This window comes from Hoplias malabaricus, chromosome 1 (assembly GCF_029633855.1).
Source record: "Hoplias malabaricus isolate fHopMal1 chromosome 1, fHopMal1.hap1, whole genome shotgun sequence".
In the NCBI taxonomy this organism is placed as follows: Eukaryota; Metazoa; Chordata; class Actinopteri; order Characiformes; family Erythrinidae; genus Hoplias; species Hoplias malabaricus.
In genome coordinates, this window is record NC_089800.1 from 38,138,782 (window position 1) to 38,164,736 (window position 25,955).

At 37.2% G+C, this 25,955-nt stretch overlaps 1 protein-coding gene across 1 annotated transcript; it reads left to right on the forward strand.

Annotated features, from left to right (window-relative positions):
- Nucleotides 1–382: 382 nt before the first annotated feature.
- Nucleotides 383–22,003, forward strand: p4ha3 (prolyl 4-hydroxylase, alpha polypeptide III). Its single transcript, XM_066682731.1, has 13 exons — nucleotides 383–856; nucleotides 3,271–3,425; nucleotides 3,544–3,767; nucleotides 5,542–5,685; nucleotides 5,805–5,856; nucleotides 6,399–6,562; nucleotides 7,181–7,357; nucleotides 13,732–13,796; nucleotides 16,473–16,632; nucleotides 17,081–17,143; nucleotides 18,137–18,205; nucleotides 20,702–20,798; nucleotides 21,571–22,003. The coding sequence occupies exons 1-13, from the start codon at nucleotides 669–671 to the stop codon at nucleotides 21,639–21,641; spliced, it is 1,629 nt and encodes a 542-aa protein (XP_066538828.1). The 5' UTR covers nucleotides 383–668; the 3' UTR covers nucleotides 21,642–22,003.
- Nucleotides 22,004–25,955: the final 3,952 nt, after the last annotated feature.

The following is a 25,955-nucleotide window of genomic DNA, read 5'->3' on the forward strand; positions in this document are numbered from 1 at the left end:
TTATTATGTCATGAACCTAAAAAAACAATAAACCAATCCCATCAACATGTAAGGCGGGGCTTTCGAGCCGCAGGCGAGCGGCAGGGAGGTAGAGGGGCGGAGAATATTTGCATATTTCCTGCATCAGCTTGCACCGAATTAAAACAGATTAAAAAAAAAGTCTCTAAAGCAATAGGGTTAGTTTTTGTTTGCCTTGTTGTTATATATTAAATCTTTTAAAGCATTTGTCTAGGAATTAAAACCTAACATATATTGTTAATGAACAGAGATGAGTCTTTATAGGACTTTACTCAATGGCCATAGAGGGGATTTTAAATAGGTGCCACTCCTTAATTTTAATTTGAACTGAAATTTAACGCAAAATATAAATAAATCAACCTAATGACTGTACTAATAGAAGGTTGTTAATTATATCTAAATCTGATTGCTTCTGGGGATTGTGTGTGTGTGTGTGTGTGTGTAAAAAAAATAATTTAAAAAGAAATTCCCCACCTCGTGTTCACAACAAGGAGCCCTTGGCTCTGCAAGACTCACTTTTCTCTGTCTTCGAGGAGGACGGCTATATTCACAGTCTCAGTCAACACAGAGGGTACACGGCAGAGTGAGCTGACAGAGGGAAAATATGACAGAAACCTAAAGCTTCGAGGCTTACTCTTTTAGTTCTTAAAATGTTAGCAGTGTTTGGTTCGCGCTTGTTTTCCTTGTGTTTTGTGTTCATTGTAGCTCAGGAATCACTTGGGGAGATGTATACTTCAATGTTGAGCGTAAAGCAGGCGATTTTATCAGAGAGGAAACTCATTGGTTATTTGAGAACCTACTTAGACCATGAAACGGAAAGACTGGAGGATATTAGAAGGTAAGTTAAATGTATTCCGGCATTCATGATGATTTTTTTTAAATTGGCGTATACTTTAGACTTTGCGATGTTTAAATTAAGTACTCTTAAAGTGTATGTGTAACACAAGTTTATTAACATTTGCACCTATTAAGCTACATGCGGATGTATTTTAACCGAGAATGACTTGCTTGGGGCGCAGAAACCTGAAAATCAACGAGATGTGCAATACATAGTTACTTGGCGTTGTTTTGCGTTTCTCACCCGTTTTCAGACAAACCCCAACTACTTTGCTATGATTGTCGGATTTTTAAAATTTATTTATTTATTTATTGTAAAATACAAGCCAACCCCATCGTAGGATGTGAATAAATTTAGCCAATCGTAATTACAAGAAGGCGGGGTTTGTGGAAATATGGGTGGGTACAGATTTGTGTCCATGCCAGTTCTGGGTGAGGACTTATTATTTAATTACTTTGTATCTGCGTATTTTTAAAGATAACTTGAAGATACCAGACGTATATAATTTGTATATTTGGTAATTACAATATTTTCAAAAGGATTAAGATAGATATATAACCACCGTCCATTATAAAAACACCTATTTTCTTTCATGACGTTCAATACGTTCCTATCATGACTTAGCTTTTTCTTTATTTCTTTTTGTTGGGATATTAAAAGCAACATAAAGTGCTCCGGACTAAAATAAAATAGAACTGTGTCACTCGAAGTAAATGGTTACAGCAATTGGTTATCATACTTTGTAATAGCAACATGAGGTGCATTGTTGTGGGCTGCCTTGGCACAGCTGATAAATGCATTTGTATGATTCAAGCATGCAAAACATTTAAAACAGCTAAACTCTTAAGCCTCCTCAAATAGCAGTGAAGGCCAATTGAAGTGCAGGGAACAATTATTATAAAACTATCTAAGGGCCCAAAAATCCTCCAATATACATTTAAAATGCTTAACTATGAAAAAAGTGTAAACTTCCAACTTAAAGTCCACAGTGCATACAGGGTACTTCTAAAGTTTACAGTTGTCCTTAAAATGCTCATTAAGGAATACAGGGGTTGGACAATGAAACTGAAACACCTGTCATTTTAGGTTGGGAGGTTTCATGGCTAAATTGGACCAGCCTGATGGCCAATCTTCATTAATTGCACATTGCACCAGTAAGAGCAGAGTGTGAAGGTTCAATTAGCAGAGGGTAAGAGCACAGTTTTGCTCAAAATATTGCAATGCACACAACATTATGGGTGACATACCAGAGTTCAAAAGAGGACAAATTGTTGGTGTACGTCTTGCTGGCACATCTGTGACCAAGACAGCAAGTCTTTGTGATGTATCCAGGTGATGTCAGCATAGCACCAAGAGGGATGAAACGCATCCAACAGGATTAACTGTGGACACAAGTGGAAGCTGTCTGAAAGGAATGTTTGGGTGCTAACCCGGATTGTATCCAAAAAACATCAAATCACGGCAGAATTAAATGTGCACCTCAACTCTCCTGTTTCCACCAGAACTGCCCGTCGGGAGCTTCACAGGGTCAATATACACTGTCGGGCTGCTATAGCCAAACCTTTGGTCACTCATGCCAATGCCAAACTTCGGTTTGAATGGTGCAAGGAGCGCAAATCTTGGGCTGTGGGCAATGTAAAACATGTAAAACAGTCTCTGATGAGTCCACATTTACTGTTTTCTCCACATCCAGGAGAGTTACGGTGTGGAGAAGCCCCAAAGAAGCGTACCACCCAGACTGTTGCATGCTCAGAGTGAAGCATGGGGGTGGATCAGTGATGATTTGGGCTGCCACAAAGACGCATTCCCTTGGCCCAATACTTGTGCTAGATGGGCACGTCACTGCCAAGGACTACCGGATCATTCTGGAGGACCATGTGCATCCAATGTTTCAAACATTGTATACTGAAGGCGGTGCCATGTATCAGGATGACAATGCACCAATACACACAGCAAGACTGGTGAAAGATTGGTTTGTTGAACATGAAAGTGAAGTTGAACATCTCCCATGGCCTGCACAGTCACCAGATCTAGATATTATTGAGCCACTTTGGGGTGTTTGAGGAGCGAGTCAGGAAACATTTTCCTCCACCAGCATCACATAATGACCTGGCCACTATCCTGCAAGAAGAATTGTTTAAAATCCATCTGACCACTGTGCAGGACTTGTATATGTCATTCCCAAGACGAATTGACGCTGTATTGGCTGCAGAAGGAGGCCCTACACCATACTAATAAATTATTGTGGTCTAAAACCAGGTGTTTCAGTTTCATTGTCCAACCCCTGTAACTGGTAAATAAAGTTAAGCGTTTTTACCTGAAATCTCTATATTTGAGAAACATGTTTTTTCCCCTACAGTATGTTTGTTTTAAAGCAAGTGGGGTAATTATAACATTACAATTTGTTTCTTTAGGTTCTATTTAAAGGTTTCGGCATTTCACAGTGAGAGACACAACAAATTAGCACCTGCCATTGCTAACCCTTTGATGGCGTTTACACTCATAAAGAGGCTGCAGTCTGAGTGGATGAACTTAGTTTACAGCAATGAAGCAGATGAAAACCTTGAAGGTACTCCCTCAAAATTGTGACCCTAAATAATGCACTCATTAATATACTTTTAAACATTCTGCCATTACCCTGTCTCAGAAATGCGTCTTATTCTCCTTCCAATCTTTTTATTTTAAAGGATTGAGGTTTGGTTACATTCTGACAGAAAGCAGTTTGCCCAAACTAGAGGATCTCCAGGGAGCGGCACAAGGACTGATGAGGATCCAGGATGTCTACGATCTTAAAGTGGAGGGACTAGTGAGAGGTCTCTTCCAGAGGGTCTCCAATGGCAACACAATTGACATATACACACCCACATTGTCCACCCCTCTGTCTGGAGATGACTGCTTCCTTGTTGGAAAGGTGAGGCATCTTCAAAGAGTGCTGTGGTTTTGGATGCATATTCTGCATGCTTGCAGATATGAATATGATTATATGAATACAGATAAACACATGATACCAGGTATATAGAACAACTATTCTAGTGAATACAATCCTTTTAGACACATTTATCATGTCCACATTTTACAACTGTTTCATCCTTTCAACAAAATATATTCCAACTAGCTTCATTAACATTATCTGTCAAAAAAACTTAAATAAATAAAAATGAAACCTCCAAAACACACCCACAATTAGTTTTCTCATATATCAATAATGTCTACAGGAGATATTTCTGAAGAGATGCAAACCACTGCAAATGGGATGGATATTCAGATTTTTATAGATTTAATTCAACAGACATTAATACTGAAATAGTGTAGACGTAATGGCAAACTTTAAAATATAGATACTGTACTGAGACCATTGGATAGTGACCTCTTCAACCATCAATATCTTTGCTACTCTGCTGTTCTGTTTAGTCTGATCTCATTCTTAGGGATATCCTGAAGTACAGCTATTAAAATAGTCTCTTTCTCACAGTTTGTAGTATGGTATATCACTATGCTCTGGAAGATATAGCTGCTAAGATATTCCAATTGGAGCACATTGGAACTTCCTAATTGACATTCCATATTGAGTAGGCCCTGCTTATACGTTCACTCTCCAGCTTTGTGGTGCTTTCCTGGCTGAGATCCAGTCAGCACGGTTTAGGGAACTTGGACTGAGAGCTGAAGTTTCATGGCTGGGATTGTGTGGAATCCTGTTCAGTTTGTTCTTGGTTCTTGTAATGTGTGCAGCAGTCTGTTTTGCTACATTTTACAATCACTGAGTAAAAAGTGAAGGCATTGTAGGCTTTGAATAAAATTATTAAATATGATGTGACCTAAATTGTAAAACTTATATTTTCCAAAAAAACCCTTTTCAATCAGTCTCTTCCTATGTCTAATAGTTCTCCCTCACTCAGATTGTTGTTATACCACTCTAGCCGGCAGTTTTCATTAAAGGCAATGTAAATTATTCTGGGGAACTGCTGCTGTCTCTGGTTACATTCAGAAGCTCCTTATCTTTTAAGGTGGAATGGTAGGTTTGAGGGGAAAGAAATGTTTGTAGCTGACTAGAGATCTAGCAAATTTTATAAATGTTTTTTGATTAAAATCATGACTATCTCCTTTAAGCTTGGATTGCAACATTGAATGTGTCCAATATTAAATTAAATACATTCAGTAATTATGTGGAGTGTCTACATACCTTCGGACATAGTATGTGTGGACATGTACTATCATTGTAAATGTTTCTTTTTATTTCTGCTTGCCCTAGATGTTTTTACAGAGAATACACTCCATGTAATTACAAATGTTTAATGCAAAATATTTAATATCATGATTTCCTTTTCTCACATGGACACTGATATAATCATTCATTCATTCGTTGTCTCTAACCGCTTATCCAGTTCAGGGTCTCTCTGGCTCCAGAGCCTACCTGGAATCATTGGGTGCAAGGCAGGAACACACCCTGGAGGGGGCACCAGTCCTTCACAGGGTGACAAACACATACACATTCACTCACACCTATGGACACATTGGAGTCGCCAATCCATGTACCAATGTGTTTTTGGATTGTGGGAGGAAACCCATGCATTGGAATGTATCTAGTTTCAAGTTGTTTCGTGGGTCTAGATTCTGTGAGGTAAACGTGATAATTTTTTTTTTTTTTAAATTGCCTGTTTAAGTTATTATAGGGTTCTTTTCTCTAGGTTGCCTATGAAGTTGAGGATTATTACCACTCTGTGCAGTGGCTGGAAGAGGCAGTGCGGCTGTTTCGCAGTGTAAACTGGAGCCCAGAGAACGAGGGCACACTGGAAGATGCCCTGGATCATTTAGCCTTCTCTCATTTCAAGGTCTATTACTCTTTATCTGTTACTCATTTCTGTGTCCTTTTTAATTAAAATGTTAATTTTGAAACAGTCTGTAGGTTTGACAGTTTACATTATTAACCCTCTTGTTTGTATTATACCAGACAGGAAACATCTCGTCAGCACTTAGTCTCTCTCTGGAACTGCTGCGTCATGGTAAGTTTACATTTCTAAAACTCTAAAGGAACAGCTCATACAAAAAATGAATTTTTTACACTTACTACTTGAATAAATGCAGTTGGGTGTTTGAAAGGTATGTCTTTAGTGTTTCACTGGAATAACAAAGCACAAGTAATCAATCTTACATATTGGCACAACAGAATTTTCTTTGGTCATCTTAAATAGGCTAGTGTATGTCTTGTTTTGACAGAGTTTGACATGGTTTACTATATTTAGTTTCGCTTTACATGGAAAATAAGTGCGGGTGAGTGTGTGATGTCCTGCAATGCTCTGGTGCCCTATCCAGGATGTATTCATGGATTGTGCACAGTGTTTCCTGATAGGGTCTAGACTCATCACAGCCCAAATAAGACTGAAGCCGTTACAGAAGTTAAATGACAAAATGACATTAAATAGTTTGATACGATGATGATATTTAATTCAAATAATCTCAGTGGTTTGCAAGTAATAGTAATAAATAATTTCCGTGTCATTTTACAATTGTCTGTATTTACTTTTATTTTAATATTTGCTTCAAGATCCCTCAAACAAAAGGGTTCTGCGTAATGTGGAGAAGTATGAGAAACTGATGGTTGAAAATCCACCCATTCTAAGCTCAGGATCAGTTTTAAAGAGGCCTAGTTCCAACTACCTAAGAACCAGGGAGACATATGAAAAACTTTGCCAAACTCAGGGATTGCAGGTATGATCTTAATGTACTTCTGAAGGAGCTTAATGATTGTTTTTGTCTTCTGTTCATTTGCAGACTAATCTGCATACAAATCAGAGTGAAAATATTGCACAAAATTTATAAGAACTGTTGAAATTCATTTATTTACTTGTTTGCTGTTAGGGACAATGGACATTTAAACAACATCTCTGTTTCCATATTAACGTAAAGTGGAAAATAAGCTACTTTTTTTTATCTGTAGTCCCTGGGCAGATGATTACAAAATAAAAGCCAATGTCATCTGCTCGATATACACTAAAAACAAAAAATAAAACACAATAATTATATAAATATACATGATTACATGCCTGATTTGCTTTAAGCCATGTCTTACATTTACATATTAAAGCTTATAAAATGATAATTAGTGCTCTCTCTTACTTCAGTCGTTCCTATAATGAGTGTCTCTAATTGAGAATACATGATTTTAATTAGACAACAAAGATATGCAGAAACTTGAGTTCTAAAATTTGCTGCAGGGCTTGGGCTGAAAATATGTAGAAAGAGAATATGAAAGTCAGTATTGTTTTTTTGGGTTTTGATTGGTTTCAAAGTAGGTAATGAAGCTCAGATGTGTTTCTGTGCTCACAGCCAAAACTCTATGAAAATCCTGGACTGTTCTGTGACTATTTCACCAATGGTAATCCTGGTTTGCTCCTGCAACCCATGAAACGTGAGCTTGTCAGCCTGCAGCCTTATGTGGTGCTGTTTCATAATTTCATCTCAGCCGCTGAGGCGCAGAGCATCAAGGACTGTGCAATGCCAGGGGTGAGTCATTCCTACAAATAGCATGTCCTAAAACTGTTCTTTTTTGTTTATTGGAGTTCAAAGTGGCTGTCTGGAAAAAAAAAAGTCATTGTTACAGCTACTGTAAACCATTGTGACCATTCACCTTGTTTTTTTTGGGGGGAAAGCCCCCAAAAACCCTTACTTTTTTTTTTTTTTTTTTTTTTTTTTTTTTTTTTTTATAAACTTAAAAACTTTTTTAAATAAGTTGACAGGCATTCCAGATATACAGCCAGATATACAAACATAGGTGCACAAGCAGTCCTTTTTTAAAGAGCATTTTGAAATAAATGTTAAACACAGAGGAGTGGGGATTAAAAAGGGTCACCATTCACAAAAGACTTCAACAGATGAAACCCACAACATACACTTGTAAACATCTCCATCAACATCCAAAACAGAAGGATAAAGCTTTAATTTGCAAAGAAGTGTTGAGAAGAGGTCTGGAGCAAGGTTTTATCATCTTCAAATGTAAAAATAAATGGGACAACAACTTGGAGAAACATATTATTTAATTAAATGGTTTAAATATCTGCATTTTGCTTCAGCATTAAAGTGTTTAGTAAAAAAGGGGATTTTCCTACATTTCTCCGTGCAGTAGTCATGGAGGAGAATGCAGTGTTAGGAGGGAATTACTGGCGAGGAAGTGAGAGTTTTATCCTCGGGAGATTGATGACGGAAAGGCTCAATTCACTGTTCAGTCTGCCCACACAAAGATGACCGAGCGGAATAACTGATGAAATAAGAGCTGGAAGAGTTGGCACTTGATGCTTCCCAAATGACTCACCCAGTACGTCAAAACGTCTGTTTTTAATCACCTTCCTACAGCATCCTCACAAAGTAACTCAAATTTAAGGTAATAATAATGGTCTCTTTTAAAGGACTGGGAAACAAAACTTCTCCTAAGAGAAAAGCTTGGAACTGTTCCTGCCTTTATGTTGTGGGCCAGTCATTACTTGTCATGAATATTTTCCATAAGTTATAGAGTAGAAAGACAGCCAGAAATGGTCTGTGGTTTGCAGTTCTTTGCTGAGTATTTGGAGCCACCCACGTCTCTTTAATCCCAAAAGTATGTCCATATGGTCCAAGCATCAATAATCACAAAGCATTTTCATTCCCATACTGTTTTTCACAAAGAGCAGACCTTACTTTTTTGCCTTTGTTAATGTGGCATACCACACATTTCAAGAGTGTTAGCATAGCTTTTGCTGTCAACACTTCAAAACATTATCATAACATGCTGGATAGTCTTAAACAAACAGGGAGATGGGTCATGGGGAAAAATTGCAAATTTAGAGACTTACCTCAAGAAAATATTTTACAGTATAGGTTGCCAACTGATGAGCAAGATTTTCTGAAACTTTACAGTTCCTTTAAAATTTGTTGGTGTTTGCTTGTTTTGTTTGTGTGTAATCCACTTACCTTTTTAGTATCACTTGAAAAAAAAATGTTAATGTTAAAAATTGTTACCAACCATAGTCTCCAAAATTTTCTGTAGTTGACATAGGGGTAGTTTCATAGGCTGCTGTCACTGTTATGGCATTGTTAGTTCCCTAACTAAAAGAACATATTCAGTACCATATACAATATTTGTATATTTTTTAAAGTGCTTTCATATGCCTAATTTTCTCTCCAGGACTTATATTATGCTGTTTAATTGAGTATTCTAATAAAATTTTACAAATATTCTCCTCTCCATCTGTAGAAGAAAATGTAATGTAGCTTTAGGGAACACAACTGGACTTTAAAACCACTGCTGCACCTTTTTTAAAGACACATTTACACTGTTTTTATAAGTGAGAATCATGTACCTGTACTGTACTTATTTTCTAAGAGTTTCTGTAGGTAGTGTTTGGAGAATACAGGGCTAGACCTATTCCCTATTTGGGAGACAAATGCATAGATGTCTATTATGTAATATTTATGTGGCAACCCCACATAAAGACAGTTGCACATTTAAAAAGAAAGAAAAAAAAAAAAAAAAAAAAAAAAAGCAAATTAGTAAAATTAGATTTTTGGGTAAAATGAACCTTTAAGCTACACTAACATCAAACATCCCAGGTGCTATTTTCTTTACACACCAGCTACACATTTGCATGCCGTGCCTCTTCTCAGGCAAACAAACCGAAAGATGTAGCCAGAGAAAAGTGGTGTTAGAGTATGCAAATTTGAAAACCGGTGAAATTTTCAATCACAACCAAAAGGCAAGAAATTCACTTGTCTTATAGATTATAATATATATATTATACATTAAATTAAGCCCTGTGAAGGACTGGCGTCCCCTCCAGGGTGTATTCCCGCCTTGCGCCCGATCATTCCAGGTAGGCTCTGGACCCCCCGCGACCCTAAATTGGATAAGCGGTTACAGATAATGGATGGATGGATGGACATTAAACTAATACATAGCACAGAAGATTTTTCATTATGGTTCATTACAGGGCCCAGCATGCATTACATAAATTGTTAGTACCTTTTGCATTTACCACATACCAAGAATAAAAAGTTAAAAACACCCTGCACATAAAGGCAACATTCAATCAAATCAAAATAATTTTTATTCATGCAGTGCTTTTCAAAACAGAAGTCACCACAAAGCAGCTTCACAGAGATCTGGGTCCAAGCATCATATGAGCAAGCTAGGGGTGACAGTGGCAAGGAAAACTCCCTCAGCACACAAAGAAGAAATCTTGGAAAGAATTCATCGTCAAAACTGGAGAGCAAATAACAGAACAGAAAATGCAGACTGATAGAGAAAATGAGATGTAGGTAATATTATGAAAGTAAAAAAGTAGTAATGAAGATGCAAGAGGGAGCAGGAGGTAGTTTGTGATTCTGTGGGAAAGCAAAAGCAGGTGCAGAGTCCATTTGGGATAAAACAGCATTCATACATGGCCAAGATCTTGTACAGGATGCATAGGTCAGAGCTCGATCAGGACAACATCAGGTAGAGCAGCAGGAACTGAGCATCTGGAGGTATGAGAGAGACAGGAGAAAGAATCCAGACACGAGTGTATGTGTGTGTGTGGGGGGGGGGGGGGGGGGATGATACAAAGCAGTGATAATAACTAGCTATGACACCAGTAGAGAAGACGTAACCCGAAAGTGGGAGATTAAATCGAGATTTAAAGATTCAGAGTGTCTGAGGCCCATACAGTAGCAAGAACACTATTCCAGACTAGAAGATATAGTGGGCCTAAATCATTTAGAGATTTATAGGCAAAGAGACAATTTGTATTTTATAGTCAATGTGTTGTGTTTTTTTATTTATTTATTTTACTTTTTTTTTTTCGGTAGCTGGTGTAGGGAATGGAGAACTGGGGTTATATTGTCAAATGTTTTAAAAGGCACTCTGGTTACTAAATGAAGTTGTGTAGCGCTTTGCAAGAGGGGAGCTCATTCCAGAAGCGCATTGCTGTAATAAATGTTATAAATGCATAGACTAGTTTTTTTTTCTGCATCTTTTAAGGACAAGATATGCAATATTGACTAAATTCAGCATAAGTGGAAGAAGGCAGTTTTGACTGTATTGGATATATGGTTGTCAAATGTGATTGCCAAATAAAGGTTTTAATGAAGATACTGGGTATCCCTATGGAGATATCAAAATTAACAGACATACAGCCCTCATCAAATAAAAAGAGTAAGTCATTGGTTACTGTTTTTAGGGCTGCTTCTGTGCTGTGATTTGGTCTAAATCCAGACTATAGAACTTCATGAATGTCATTGTTTGCTACATGATGATGTGTTTTCCTCTATGCACTGGAGCTGGCACGTTCCCTGAGTTTTTCCAGCAAGATGGTGCACCACCACATTATGGGTGTCAGGTCTGAACATTCCTAGATGAACAGTTTCCTGGAAAGTGTATTGGTCATCGTGGGACAGTTGAATGGCCCCCAAGGTCTCCCGAACTGACCCCCTTAGACTTTTATCTTTGGGGTCATCTGAAGGCAATTGTCTATGCTGTGAATATACGAGATGTGCAGCACCTGAAATTACGGATAGTGGAAGCCTGTGCTAGCATTTCTCCTGCAGTGTTGCTATCAGTGTGTGAAGAGTGGGAGAAGAGGGTTGCATTGACAATCCAACACAATGGGCAGCACTTTGAACACATTTTATAAGTGGTCAGAAACTTATAGTAAATAACTCATGAAAGAATAAAGTTACGTTAAAACCAATTTATGTGAAATTCCCAATAAGTTTGTGTCACATGACACTCTTCCCATTGAAAAAACAAATGTTGGATCCAAAGTGGCCGGCATGGGCACCACACATCTTGAAAAGTTTCCCTCCTCCCATGTGCCACAAACAGGAAGTTAATATCACCAACCAATCCCATTTTATTAAGGTGTATCCATTTAAATGGCCCACCCTGTAGAATGGCTGTGAACAGATATAATTTTTTTAGAGAAACTTTATATATGATTAGATAGTGATTGGAGATGGTCTTGTGTAGCGGGAGGTGCTCTATTCATTCATTTATTTTACTGCCCAGTGTTAACTCTAGGTCCCATGAGTTTTTACTTCAGTTTGTGGGCCCAGTAACACTCTGAAAAAAAAATCCTTCTGAAATCGCCAACAATTAAGTCCTTTTTTGAAGTGCTGACTACGCTTGAGCGAAAATCAGCTAATTCACTAAGAATTTTTATAGGTACTGAGAGGATTATCGATTGTGATGAGCATAAGAGTGCTGTCTTTTTGATGCCATAAATTTAAGACTAAGCACTTCAAAGGAATTTGATTCAAAACCAACATTGTTTGTTGTCTATAATAGGATCGTAAATTGTGGCTACACCACCACCCCGACCAGATTTGTGTTATTGATTTTAATACAAAAACAATTTTTATAAAATTCAGATGTTTCCTCACCATTTTGCTAGCTCCCCAGTCTGTTTGCTTGCTCTAAACCAGTTTTATTTATTTATGCTAGGCTTTCTCTCTCTAGGAGGTATTTAGACAATGAAGAGCATTCCAAACATTTGAAAAGCATGAAATGAGGCGAGGCTATTGCTTTGTTCCTGCTCCATATGTGCGTAATATTTACTAATTTTTAGTTGTAGATGGAAATTTGTGTTTCCCATTAACTTAGCTGCTAACTATGTTAGCAGCTTACCTATATTTTAAAAAATAAAGGTGCTACAAAAGGTCCTTTGAGTGATGCCATAGAAGAACCACTTATGGTTCCATTGTAGAACCATCTCTGCTGATATGTTTAAATTGGTAAAGACAGAGTGAGGAATTTTTAAACCTTTAAATGAATTTCTCAAACAAAAATATTTCTTTTTGGAACCAAAAGTGGTTTTTCTATGGCATCACAGAAACTTTTCTAGTAAATTTATTTTTAAGAGTGTAGTTTGAATGATGTATTTGCGATGCAAGTGTTTCTCAACGTCTTTGTAAATATTGAGGTAACTATGTTGGTAACTTGCATAGTCTGAACCATCAATAAACATCACAAGTGTTTCTCATAACCGTAGTTCCACCAAATGTTCGTATATATATATATATTCGCATATATATATATATATATATATATATATATGCAAATTATAAATACAATAATGTAACGTTTACCTATGATTTAATACAAAGGAGTGTAGTTTTAAACTTTGAATTAATTAATTAATTGTGGACTACGTTTATATAAATTAAACTAGTAAAATTAGTCTTAATTCAGTCATAATTAACAAATATCATCATGATTTTTAAGTTTTCATACAGGAGAGTAATATTTAAAGAGTAGCAGCTTTCATTCCCTCAACACTGTGTTACAGTACTTTTTCCAGCTATATTATTTCTCATCTTGTCCAACAACGATACATACGTTATGTTCTCTTAGCTTCGCTTACTATACTGGGACAGTAACATGTTGGTGGTGTGTTAATGTGTTGTGCTGGTTAGTGTGGCTCAGATACAGCAGTGCTGCAGGAGATTTTAAACTCCTCAGTGTCACTGATGGAGGATAGTCCACCAACCAAAAATATCCAAACAACAGCATGGGCAGTGACCGCTGATGAATGACTAGAAGGTGACCAACACAAACTGTGCAGCAATAGATGAGCTACTGATTTTAAATCTACAGGGTTGGCCAACAAGATCCAAGCTCTGTGGTTGTTCTTTGTGGGGGTCCATGACCATTTAAAGAACACATTGAACTGAGCAACAGGTGGACTACAGTCTGTAATTATATGACTACAAAGTGCTCCTGTATGGTCAGTCGAGCTGAGAGAATGGACAGTGTGTGTTGAAAGGAGGAAGTGTAATAATTGATGTATAGTGTAGTGTTAATGTCAGTCAGGTGTTTATGAAATCAACTTTATGTTGCTTTGATATATATGGTTCATTTTTGCTTCTTTCAGCTGAGGAGATCAGTTGTGGCATCAGGGGCAAACCAGGCCACTGCAGACTACCGCATCAGTAAGAGGTAATAAATGTTGATTACAAGCTTTCTCTGCCGACACACTCTCTGGGAGTGGCACTTTTTGCTGTCTTTATAGCATTTAACGCTACAATGCAGCAATAGATTACACATTCAGTTCCAGCATCATTTGAACCAGGCATGGTAGGATTTCTCATGAGCAAACACATAACACAGAAATTACACTTACTAGAAACTGTTGAACACCTACCTTGTATCTACACTCATTGTCCATATTTTTTCTGCTCCACTGACCATACAGGAGCACTTTGAAATTCTACAAATACAGACTGTAGTCCATCTGTTTCTCTTATCCCCTCTTCAATGGCCAGGACCACCACGGTGCATTAGTGTGTGTTGTACTGGTATGAGTGGATCCAACACAGCAGTGCTTCTCATGTTTTTAAAGTCCTCGGGGTAACTGTTGGACTGAGAATAGTTCACTAACCAAAAATATCTAGCCAACAGCATCCTGTGTCCACTGATGAAGGACTAGAGGAACAGATGAGCTACTTACTCTAACTTTACATCAACAAGATGGACCAAATAAGTAGGTGCGTATTAGAGAGTGGACAGTGAGTGGACACTTAATCTCCAGCAGCACTGCTGTGTCTAAGACACAAGAGTCTGTAATTGTAGTTAAACCATAAAGTGCTCATATATGGTCAGTGGAGCTGATGAAATGGACAGTACGTTTAGATATAAGATAGGTCTTCCTAATCCAGTGATTGTTCAGTGTAATTTATACATCAAGTTTATACTTTATCAAGTTGCTCACACAAAATCTGCTTTCTAAATATCGTAAAAATGGACGGTGGACATACCATAGTCTGGAGTGTGCAGTCTCCAGTAGATGAAATTTTGTTCAATCCCTATTTTTCTAGTAAAATTATTTATATTATAAATTAATTATTTATAAAATATAAATTATTATATTATTTCCATGCTGGAAAACCAATTGATAGTAATATGCAAAGGTCAAAGACCACCTTTCATTAATTGTAAAGCATTATTGATTTTTCATTGTCTTCATTGTGTGTGTGGTTTTCTTATGGTTGCTGTTGTTTCCTCGCACAAGCCAATAACACGTTTGTATGTGAATTAGTAGTGTAAAAATCCAGGGCTGTGAGAGTGTTTGATGTACCGTGATGAACTGGTGCTACACAGATGAATGTTCCTACTCTGTTCCTACTCTTTTTTTTTTGTTTTTTTTTTTTTTTTGTTTGTTTTTTATTTTTTATAAATGCATCTATGAGGGATAGATCTTGACAACACAAGTTCATTTTCTTGCATTTTCTTTCTTTTATTTTTTTTTTCATATATGGAAGACCAAACCTGCCAAAATTTTAAAATAAATAAATGAATTAATAAATAAAATGTATTTCCTCCATAATATTGACAATAAATATAAAAATAAATACAAAAAGCCTAGAGAAAATAATAAATTAAACCTTACATAAATTTAAATGTCTACTTACATTTAATTTTCTTTCTCTCTCCTGATTAAATTTTTTTAAATACATTTTTATTTATTTTTATTATTAATTTTATTTTTCATTTTTATGATTTATTCATTTCTCTAACTATATATATTTTTTGTGTTTATTTATTTTTTCAGTTTTTCCTTGCTCTTATTACCGTATATGATATTAAGGAGACTGTCCATAATTCTAAACATTCTTATTGCTTGATCAATGCCCGATGTCGTAGATTAACTGTACATGTCTTGCTCTATCAGCTGTATTTAGTGGTATAGAAATGGCGGCCTTGATATACCCATAACACAACTTGATGGAACACTAGGGTTGACCATGTGTGGGAGAGACAGCTCTCTTTCCAAGTTATTCTGCTCCCAGAAATGGAGCTGCGGGAGACACATCTCTCCCTATGCAGAGCCTCTGCTCCCAGAAACATCAGTCCGCCCGGCAGCTCACAAATATCAGAATGAGCTGTGAATGTGCAAAAAGTTCCGCCAAAGACACGTTTGCTTCCTTTATGCTGAATTAATTATTTCAGAACTCCTAAACTGAGATCACATAATTGATATAATAAAGGCATTCAGCTTTATTCAAAACAGTCTACGAATGTATGACAAGAGACCAAAGCTGCGATTGGATCCATGAAATGCCATGGCATCACACTTAACCAGTGGATACATACATTGCTCCATTTAACTGAGGCGAGCTGCTTCTCTGAGCAGATCTAACACCAACCCAAACTATGTGCTCTTGGACACTTCTACAATCAACTGCTCTGTTCTGGACTTGAGCTTGAATGTGAAAAACACGCTCCGTTCATTAGCATAGGAAATACAGAAAAGAATAAATGAAAAATAAAACATAAGTAAAAAATATAAGTACAGAAAAAAATGAATATAGGAATTAATCAAATAGTAAATAATACAGAAATAATTATATTGAGCAATAAGTAAATGCACAAAATTGAAAGATATGCAAAAATGTACACATTCATTTATTTGTTTTTGTTTTTATGTCCCATATTAACTCATTTATTTCTTGTTTTCCTCATTTTTTTCTTAAACTCCACTTTTATTAATTCATATATATGTATATATTTGTTTTATTTTGGCATTTTTAGTGGCACATTTATAAATTAGTTATTTTATTACTGTGGTCTCTGACTATTTCATAATATATCTAATAGCTTGTACTTGTCTTCCAGTGCATGGTTAAAAGACTCGGCACACCCCACCATTAGCAACGTGGACCGCCGTATCACTTTGCTGACAGGCCTAAATGTGCAGCTTCCCTATGCTGAGCATCTGCAAGTAGTAAACTATGGTATTGGGGGACACTATGAACCACATTTTGATCATGCAACAGTGAGTAGGTACTTTATCTCTGAAAAAGGATTTAGGATAGCTGTGTATTTTAACAAACATTCAGCCTTTTCAGTCCTAGATCAAAGTGAAATAAGAAAATGGTTTCCATAGCTCTTTTATTGTTATTAGTATACTTTTACTAATGGCACGCCATCAGAAAATATTTTCAAAGCCATAGATCAGATCTCCTTTTTCCTGCTGATTTTACCCTTAATTTTCCCTTGATTTTTGAACCCCAAGTAATAATGGATAATGATGCAGTACTTTGATGATATTATCTGTCAGTTTGTGTAGATGGCCTGCATGTTCATATAAAGGCGCACCCAGACTCAGCTGTGGAAAATTTTAGCCTTCACTGAAAATGATTGATGAGATGTATAGTCTCAGGCTAAGTCAAATCCAGGCTTGTGATAATGTTTTTTTCCCCCTTTTTTCTTTCCACCACCAGTCCACATCCAGCCCTTTGTACAGATTCAATTCTGGTAATCGAATGGCCACATTTATGATATATGTAAGTAATTAATGTCATCTACTTGTCAGTTTGAAGTAGTAGTATCAACATAATCTTTGCTATGGGGGAAAACCTTGTCTTTTAAATGTTATTCTTAGTTTTCATTGTGTGTTGTGTTCAAATTTCGTGACGGACTAACATAAATTGTCCTATATTATGGAGAGAGATTAGTCTCAAAATACATAAATGTTAATCCACAAATTAACACAAGTCACAAATATGTTCTGCAAATAAATATCCCAATCAGTGTCTCACAGTTCATAAATACATGTTTTTGGTTTTTATAGATATATATTAATTTTATGCAAAAATACATTTGTTGACATTTACATTGCATATATTTGTAAAGTCACAGTCTCAAATTTAATTTAATTTTTTATAAAGTGTTGAATCTTGTTTGTTGCTTTTCAGTTAAAAACATGCATCTCCATTTTTGTCGATTTGTTTACTGTATCATTTGATCAAAGCAGCCCTGCTCCACATTGTGTGAGAATTTCAATATGAATGAACCAATAGAAACGCTCCAAAATCCAAGATTATCACATTTTTATTCAGGGTGTGTTCCTGCCTTGCGCCCAGTGATTCCAGGTAGGCTCTGAACAAACTGCAACCCTGAACTAAATAAGCAGTTTCTGATAATGAATGAATTAATTAATTAATGTAAAGTTACTATTTTGAAGGATGCATGTTTTTAAATGGACATTGACAATATGTTAATTTGTTATAATAGCAACAATATTTCATTTATATCAGTAGCAGAACTGATGTATTTAAGATTTTCCTATAACGTAATTCAGCCCAGCTTCCACCCCCCTCTCTGAAAAGTGATATATAGCCTTTACTCCAAGGAAAACATTCCTGTCTGTGCAATACGAGAAAGTCAGTGTGTATGTTTTGGACAAGCGACAAGCTCAGCTGTGCCATGGGCTATACTGATTGATGTGTTTACTGAGATTAACACTGAGTGAATGAGAACATTGTGATGCACTCCAGCTCAGTTCTGTGGAAGCAGGAGGATCCACGGCCTTCATCTACGCCAACTTCAGTGTTCCAGTAGTGGAGGTATTGTACCCACTGTCTTTAACACATTAACACTTTCACATTCAGATCAAATTGTGTATCAGTACACAGCAAATGTGACCATGGGTGTACAGCATATCAGCTGCTTTTTATTAACTATTTTATTAATGATTGATTACATTTTACTTAATGCAGACCAGCACATTAAATATTACATGTTAGACTCAAAACTCCAGGTCTTCTCGCTTTCAGCTCTAGTCGCATTACAAAGATGGGAGCATGGCATGATTTAGCTGCCTTGCAGCTCAACTTGGATTCAATTCAGAGTGAAGGAAAACAAATTAGTACAGATATATGCTTAGATTTGGACACCACTATTCTAATTATATACTTTGTTTATTTTCTTAGTAACTTAATTATACTCTACAAATTTAAGCTGCCTAAAGTATTGCCGTTTTTGTATGGTTCAAATGCCGCATATTTAGTGCTGTAAATGTTTACACGTTAATGTATGTGATTAATCTGGAAACTTTAACATGTTCATTTAAAAAAAAAAAAAAAAAAACTCGAATGATGGTACCAAATTTCCCCACAACTTTATTGTTACACTTATATTGCACCTTTCTTAATACCCAAGGACACTTTAAAATCAACACAGCTCAGAACGCCATTCCATTCAACACTCAATACACACACACTGGTGAGAAGTGGCAGCCAAACGTGCACAGTGAACTTTCAACCAGGAACGACCGTCCACTTGGAGGACTGCATCGGGCACTAGGGTTTCACCCAGGATAGAGCGTCAGTCCATATCTGGGCACACACATACAGACAATCATTCACATACACACTCATTCACTCACACCAGGAAAGTTATTAAAGAAGCCAATTCACCTAACCTCCATGATTTTGGACTGTGAGAGAAAACCGAAGACACTGGAGGAAACCCATGCAGACACAGGGAAAGTATAAAACCAAGATCCTAGCGCAGGGAGGCAAATGTGTTAACCACCAAACCACAGCGCCGCCCGTAACTTTCAATATGTCACTGCACTCTGTAAAACGAGTGAATTATGCTAGAAAGATTTTTTAGATGATTAGCATTACTGTTAAGTACAGAAGGTAGCTTACACATTTTATGATGAAATATAGATTTAATCTCATTTATCTATTAACAGTTCGGTGGCATGGTGTTTCGCACATTCGCCTCTCAGCACTGGGATCTTGGGTTCAAGTCCCACCTGAGTGGAGTTTCCATGTCCCCGTGTCTGCGTGGTTAGGTGGAGGTTAGGTGATTTGGCTTCTCTAGTAACTGTCCTGGGGCGTGAGTGAATGTATATGTGTGGGCGTGACAAGATGCCCAGAAATGGATTGGCACTCTATCCTGGGTGAGACCCTAGTGCCCACCGCAGTCCTCCAGGGGAACGGTCGTGTGCTGTATGCATGTATATGGCATGTATGCCATATGAGGTATGATGTACGTGTTTGGCTTCCATTTCTCGCCAGTGTGTGTGTAAATTGAATTTTGAATGGAATGGTATTCTGTGCATTGATGATTTAATATATTTATTTATTTCCCTTCCAAAAATAACGAAATAATAGCATTTTACTTCTGATAAATCATACTTAACCCGAAAATGCCACTGTGATTAACACGATTATATTTTTTGATGGATTGACACCACTACACAAGACATTATGGACTTCCATTAGTGAGGGTGTTGGTGCCTACCGAAATAGCAGTGAATATTTGGCCCAAATGTGGGCTATAGGAGAACTGCAGATGTGGGCTGCATTTGGGCCAAATATTCATTACTGTCTTATTTTGATTATTCCTATGAAGGATGGCACTGACTCCAAATGGCAGGTATATTGTGGACCAAATCTGGGCCAAAGAAATTCTTGAACAGGATGAGTACATTTTACTACCATTTTGTTTAATACAGGAAGAATTTAATCTGTTTCATCTCTTTCCTTTCACATTTACTGTTAATAGCCCAATCACACAATGCTACCAAGTCTGTTATGTGAAGCTTTATTACAATCTGACAAAATATTAAAGTCTTGACACCCTAACACACACACAGTGCCAGCATCTCTAGGTTGAATAATAATGTTGAAAAGGCACAACTGTTCATCATAATTTCTTATAATGAATCTAGAAATATCCATTAATGAATATCAAATCAAAATGTAAGACATTCCACTCATTATTACCACAGAAATGCAATGCAGAGGGAATTCTTTCTGCAGGAAGGTATCCAATTACAGTAAATGTTTTCAGTTAGCAGTCTTTGACTCCACAAAATGAATTGCTGCAGAAGCTATACTGATTCTTGGTGTGAATTTTAGCCTTTGAGGCCATTGGGGGTTCACCACCTGCAGCTAAGACCTTTGGAGATGGGTTATCATAACACTCCTAAGCACTGACCTGTAGAACATCCATCTGTCTCATTTCAACAGCTAAAATAAAGCGTGTAGGAGTTAAACATGCAGAGGCTTTGCACTTTGTTTTAATGTTTCATGTCTTTATTCCAGAATAGTGCACTCTTCTGGTGGAACCTACATAGAAATGGCCAAGGCAACGGAGACACTCTGCATGCAGGTTGTCCTGTCCTTGTTGGCGATAAATGGGGTATAATTTCTATAATTTCATTATAAAATGATGGTATTTATTTGGCAAAAATTAATAACATCTGCATTCCATTACATCTTTGCATGAGACATACAAAGATAATAATTTGGCTCAATATAGAACAAAAACATGTTTACATTAATATAAAGGGAAGCCCTAATAACCAGAGCCACAGTAGAAGGTAGACTAGGATTTTTACATTTTAGAACTAGTAAATCCTTCTTTTCATGATGTATCCTAAAGGCTGGAGAAAGATTTGAAAAACTACATCTGCTTTGGGAATTATTTTCGAGGTGTGCTTTTTAATTTATTATTTACCGTATGGTTATTAAAACATTATAATACAGTTAAACTGTAATTTAATCAAAACCGAATACATTGCTGTTGCCAATTTTTGTTAAGGCATTCAAAGTTAAGGCATTCTGTGGAGGTTGAATATAATACTATCTCTAAAACCAAAAGAATTTAATCTGAACAACAGAATACCCATTTTTTCTGATCTTTAATATTTGTTCTTGAGTAGCATTATAGTAATTTAAAATGATAATTGGAGCCATTGCCTCTTATCTTGTCTCTTTTTGCAGAGTTATCAGCTGTGTCAGTCTCGCAATACATAGCACTACACATATAACATACCTAGGGTCAAGTTGAGTGTTGATATGAAAAGTTGCTCCAAATGAAACTTGCACTTTTTGACACTGTTCTACTGTGCTGTGTTAAGAGTAGTTTTCTATATTCTACTGACAGAGGCCTAAATATCCTTATTTTTCAGTGGCGAACAAATGGGTGCATGAGTATGGGCAGGAGTTCCAGAGGCGCTGTAGTTCAGACCCTGAAGAGTGATGAGAGATTGTGGGCCGCCAGGAGTACAAGAGCCAGTGTCCACAATGGAGGGCAAAAGGAGGAGGGGCCCAGCATGGGGCTGACCTGCCTGCCTGTCTGGACTAATGATTTAAGGCAGCAGCACCAAGAAGAGGAGTGAGTTACATAGACACTGGTAAAGTGACTGAGTGCATGTGTGAGTGTTTGGCAGTCAGCCACAAAATCAAGCAGGCCCCTTATGCTCAAGAGGCAGTGAGCACATCTCACTTCCTGTTAACTTCATGAGCCCAGGACTATCTTCAATGTGGAATTAATGTGTAAAACAAATGCTGTATGCATGCATTTAAAGACCTGGGAAAAACACACAAATAAATACAAATAAAAACAATGAAATAAGATAAATACATAATTATTTGCATATCAGTTCCCAGTGTGTGTGTCTATTTTTTAATCGCAATATACAACCATTACTGGAACAATGTGATCTGTGGTATTTTCAACATCATTGTTCATCAATATATCAGCATGTGTCAAAGCTCATGTGTGTGCTTTTTGGGCATCCATATTCTGTGTTATCACATTTATCTCACAAACTAACTCCATCTGATATTATTACACACCCATGTTATACTGGTTGTTACTAACCAAATAGCCTTACGCTGGATGATTTTTATTGGAAGGGAATTAAATAATGCAGTGATTTTTCAAAATATTACTGTATGATTTAATTATTTGGATAATTTTCAATTAGTTGGAGAAAGTTTTGAAAAACTACATCTGTTGGGATAACAGAAGAAAGTAGCTTTCACTGAACAACTTGACAGTGTTTTATAAATGTAGATGTAGACATTTCAGATGGCCAGACAGTAGGAGAAATGTGTGCCGTTGTCATATAACTATATGAGGGACCAGAGGCGATTGCTCTAAGACTGCAAGGGAAGCTCAGCTTCCCCTAAAATGTCAAAAAAATAAGTGATCAAATATATACTGTTGTGTGTACATGTCATTGAATATATATGCACCACAACGCGCTCAACTTTTGTTCAGAATCAACTTTTTATGACTGGTAAGGACGCGGCTTTCCTCTCAATCATTCCCGCAGCTTCACAGTGCGTCCACAGAGTTCAATAGCGAAGTAGAGAAGTGCAGCGAAACGAGACGAATCATTGGATAAATGCTGGGCTGTACTCGCCCATCGGACGCTCAGCGTCTCTGGGGGTCTATGGGGCAGTGGGCTGGCCTTGGCTGGCCCGGACGCTCAGCTTCTGCATGATGATTGGATGATCTGTCTGAGGCTGAATCCCTTTTTGATTGACAGCAAAATGAGCGAATCAGCGATACTTTGGTTTAAAGATACGTGGGAGCATTACATTTTCATTCTGTTCTGAGTTAACCCAGAGACTTTCTTAATCCTCTTAGTGGCATATTCTTTGTTAAATACGACTAGTGACAAATCGAGCTTCTATTTCTGCTGGGGTTTTTTTGTAGCTGCTTGTGTTTGGAGACTGACTTCTATCACTCTTTCTGACTTCTATCGCAGTTTCTGTCCAGCGGGTGCTGTTGAGCCCCTCCACCGTCACAAAGCACTCACAGGCGGACACACTTCACATGGGCCAAGGCCATTTAAGCAGCCTAACACTCCTGGCCATTGAGAGGACACTAGTCAAGTCCCTGGAAAAGACACCTTGTTGGTACGACAGGGTCACAGATCATTTTCTTGAAAACGAATGGAGGGTAGAATTTACGTATAAATAAAGCGACATGTTTTATGATGTAGGCCGAAACTGTGCTTCCCCTCCTTGAAAGACCAGCATCCGCCACTGTGAGGGACCATGAAGACTGCTATCAGCGATAGGTTTATCTCTCATTGTTTTGAAGGTTACATCAGTAACCAGGGCATGTAAAAGGTTTTCATTGATATAAAGGCAAACTTTGTGCTTTTAGAGAAACATACACAGCCATTAACCCAATGTTATTATATTACAGTCTTAAGTATTATTTCAACAAGAAAATGCCAAGCCTAATTCTGTAAATACTACAGCAACATGGCTTTGTAGACAAAGAGTGTGTGGATCTGACCTGCCTGCATCCTGTCTCCTATGACACATCATGAAGAGGAGAACCAGGAAATGCAGACCACAGACAGTTGAACGGCTGAAGTCTTGTATCACACAAGAATGCAAAAAATCTCCACCTGCAAAACTTTTCCTTTGTATTCTCAATTCCTAAACAATTAAACAGTGTAACTAAAAGGAAAGGGCATGTAACAGAGTGGTAGACATGCCTCTGTCCCAACTTTTTTTTGAGTATGTTGCAGGCATCAATTTAAAAAATGTTTTTATAGTTAAAAATTAAATTCCAGTTGTTGAAACCCTGGAAACCATTTCTTTTTACATTTTTTCATTTAAAAAATGCTTCAAGAGAATGAACACAATGCAGATTCTGTTTTTTTTTTTTTTTGCATTATGCAAAATGTACTAGATTGGTGCTTAATTTTAAGCACAGTGAGGAATTTCTTATGAAATGGAGGGGGGGTTTCTCTTAGTGGGACTTCACCATACAGAAGTGATGGGGTATTTGGGGAGTGCTGGCAGCAGTTGACTGCCCATGCACATGTGCAGATGCGCGCAAGCAAGCACACACACACACACACACACACACACTAGTGAGAGAGGCTTCTGCATCTGGAATGTTGTGGGCTCCCAGCTGTATTTGACTAAACAGATTCATAATACATTTTTCATCACTGTTGACAGTCCCAGGATATGGCCTGAATATGCATCTCTGTTTTTGAGTGATTCCTGCATTTTTTACCATAAAGATTCTGAAAAAAGAATTATAGAGGGAAAATATGCCTATTTTTAATATTTTATGACAATGTGTTTACAAAAAATGTTTTAATTAAGAATTATATTCATGTGAACGATACTGAGCAAAAAGATTTTAAGCTTTATCAAATGAGCAGAGAACAATATAAAACACTATGCTGTTGTTCATTAAGCACCTATGTGGTTTATTTTGTTTTTTTCTGCTAGTAAAATATGAACATTTTAAAACAGAACTTAAAACATTAGCAGATCTAAAAACTGTCCACATTGTAGTTGCAGAACCACTTTGTAAAACTATATTTCTGGTACAAACTTTAGTATGTGAAACACATCACAAAACACCACAGCACTTCCATCAGCTTTTAGGAGACGTGAGACTGTAACATGTCTGATATAATAGAGATGCAAAGAGGAAAAAATTACATTGTTTATTAAACAGTCGGATGCACAAGCAAGGTTCCAAAACTGGAAGACAAATCTACCAAAAAACCAAGCTGAAAAAGGGATAAGACAAAAACCCTGAATGAAGAATGGATAAACAATGTCATACTCAAAAAATATTGGACCCTGAGGCATGACAGGAAACCCCTCCCATTCCCCAACCAAAGAGTCCGGAATTGCCAAAATACGAGGACAACCAAAACAACAACCATGCCTAGGGCGTAACATGGCAGGTGTTCCTGGACCTAATAGGATGCTGGACCTGAGGCCTTCTATGAGACAGGCCTCCTAGGATTACTCTGGATGGGTTGATTGATCACATCAGGACATAGAGCTGGACAGTCAGGGTGGAGATGGTTAAACTCCTCAACCATAACCAGATTCACAATGCCCAAAGTTGGTACCCAGCTTCTCTTAAGACCTTACATTTCTCAGTCAACAAGGACCTGAAAGACACTAATTCTCATCTGGATATTCAGCAATTGCCAGACATCATACCTTCACCTCTACCTCCACCAGGAAAGTCGGGTCTATGTCGAGAGTCAACTCGTCCAGTGTACTAGAAAATACAGGTTTAAACATAGAGAATCACAAACATGATACTGAGGCAGATGTTCCAAATGGAAAATAATTTTCATGTGTAGATATTTTTAAAAGGCCAATACAGTATTTAGATGTAAATGTATGGAAATGTATGGTTCCCGATTAAACTTGAAATCCCTGGTTGACGACCACACTCAAAATTCTGAAAAATGAGTACAGTAGATTGGTCCTAGGAGCAAGGTAAATATGTGAGAAACTCTAAAGTAATATGTGACAAGAACAAATAATGGCATGAGTATTTATCTCCTTTGGTGAATAAGTGATTTCCCAGCAGTCTACTAAATACATGCTCAAAGCATACATGCTCGATATGAGTGGCTTGGAAGTAAATCAGAATGTCATGTAGACAATAACAAACATATCCCTAAAAACAAAATTTATCAGAGATTTGAAAACATTAGAGTCCAAAGGGCTTCATTGTATATTCAAATGGCCCCCAGGTGTTGACAAAATGTGTCTCAAT

What these genes read in the sequence shown, in the direction of transcription:
- p4ha3 (XM_066682731.1), top strand. Translation starts at nt 669, where the DNA reads ATGTTAGCAGTGTTTGGTTCGCGCTTGTTTTCCTTGTGTTTTGTGTTC. An exon ending in AGCAGATGAAAACCTTGAAG is followed by an intron (nt 3,426 to 3,543) that starts GTACTCCCTCAA and finishes TTTATTTTAAAG; the next exon opens with GATTGAGGTTTGGTTACATT. An exon ending in CCTTGTTGGCGATAAATGGG is followed by an intron (nt 20,799 to 21,570) that starts GTATAATTTCTA and finishes CTTATTTTTCAG; the next exon opens with TGGCGAACAAATGGGTGCAT.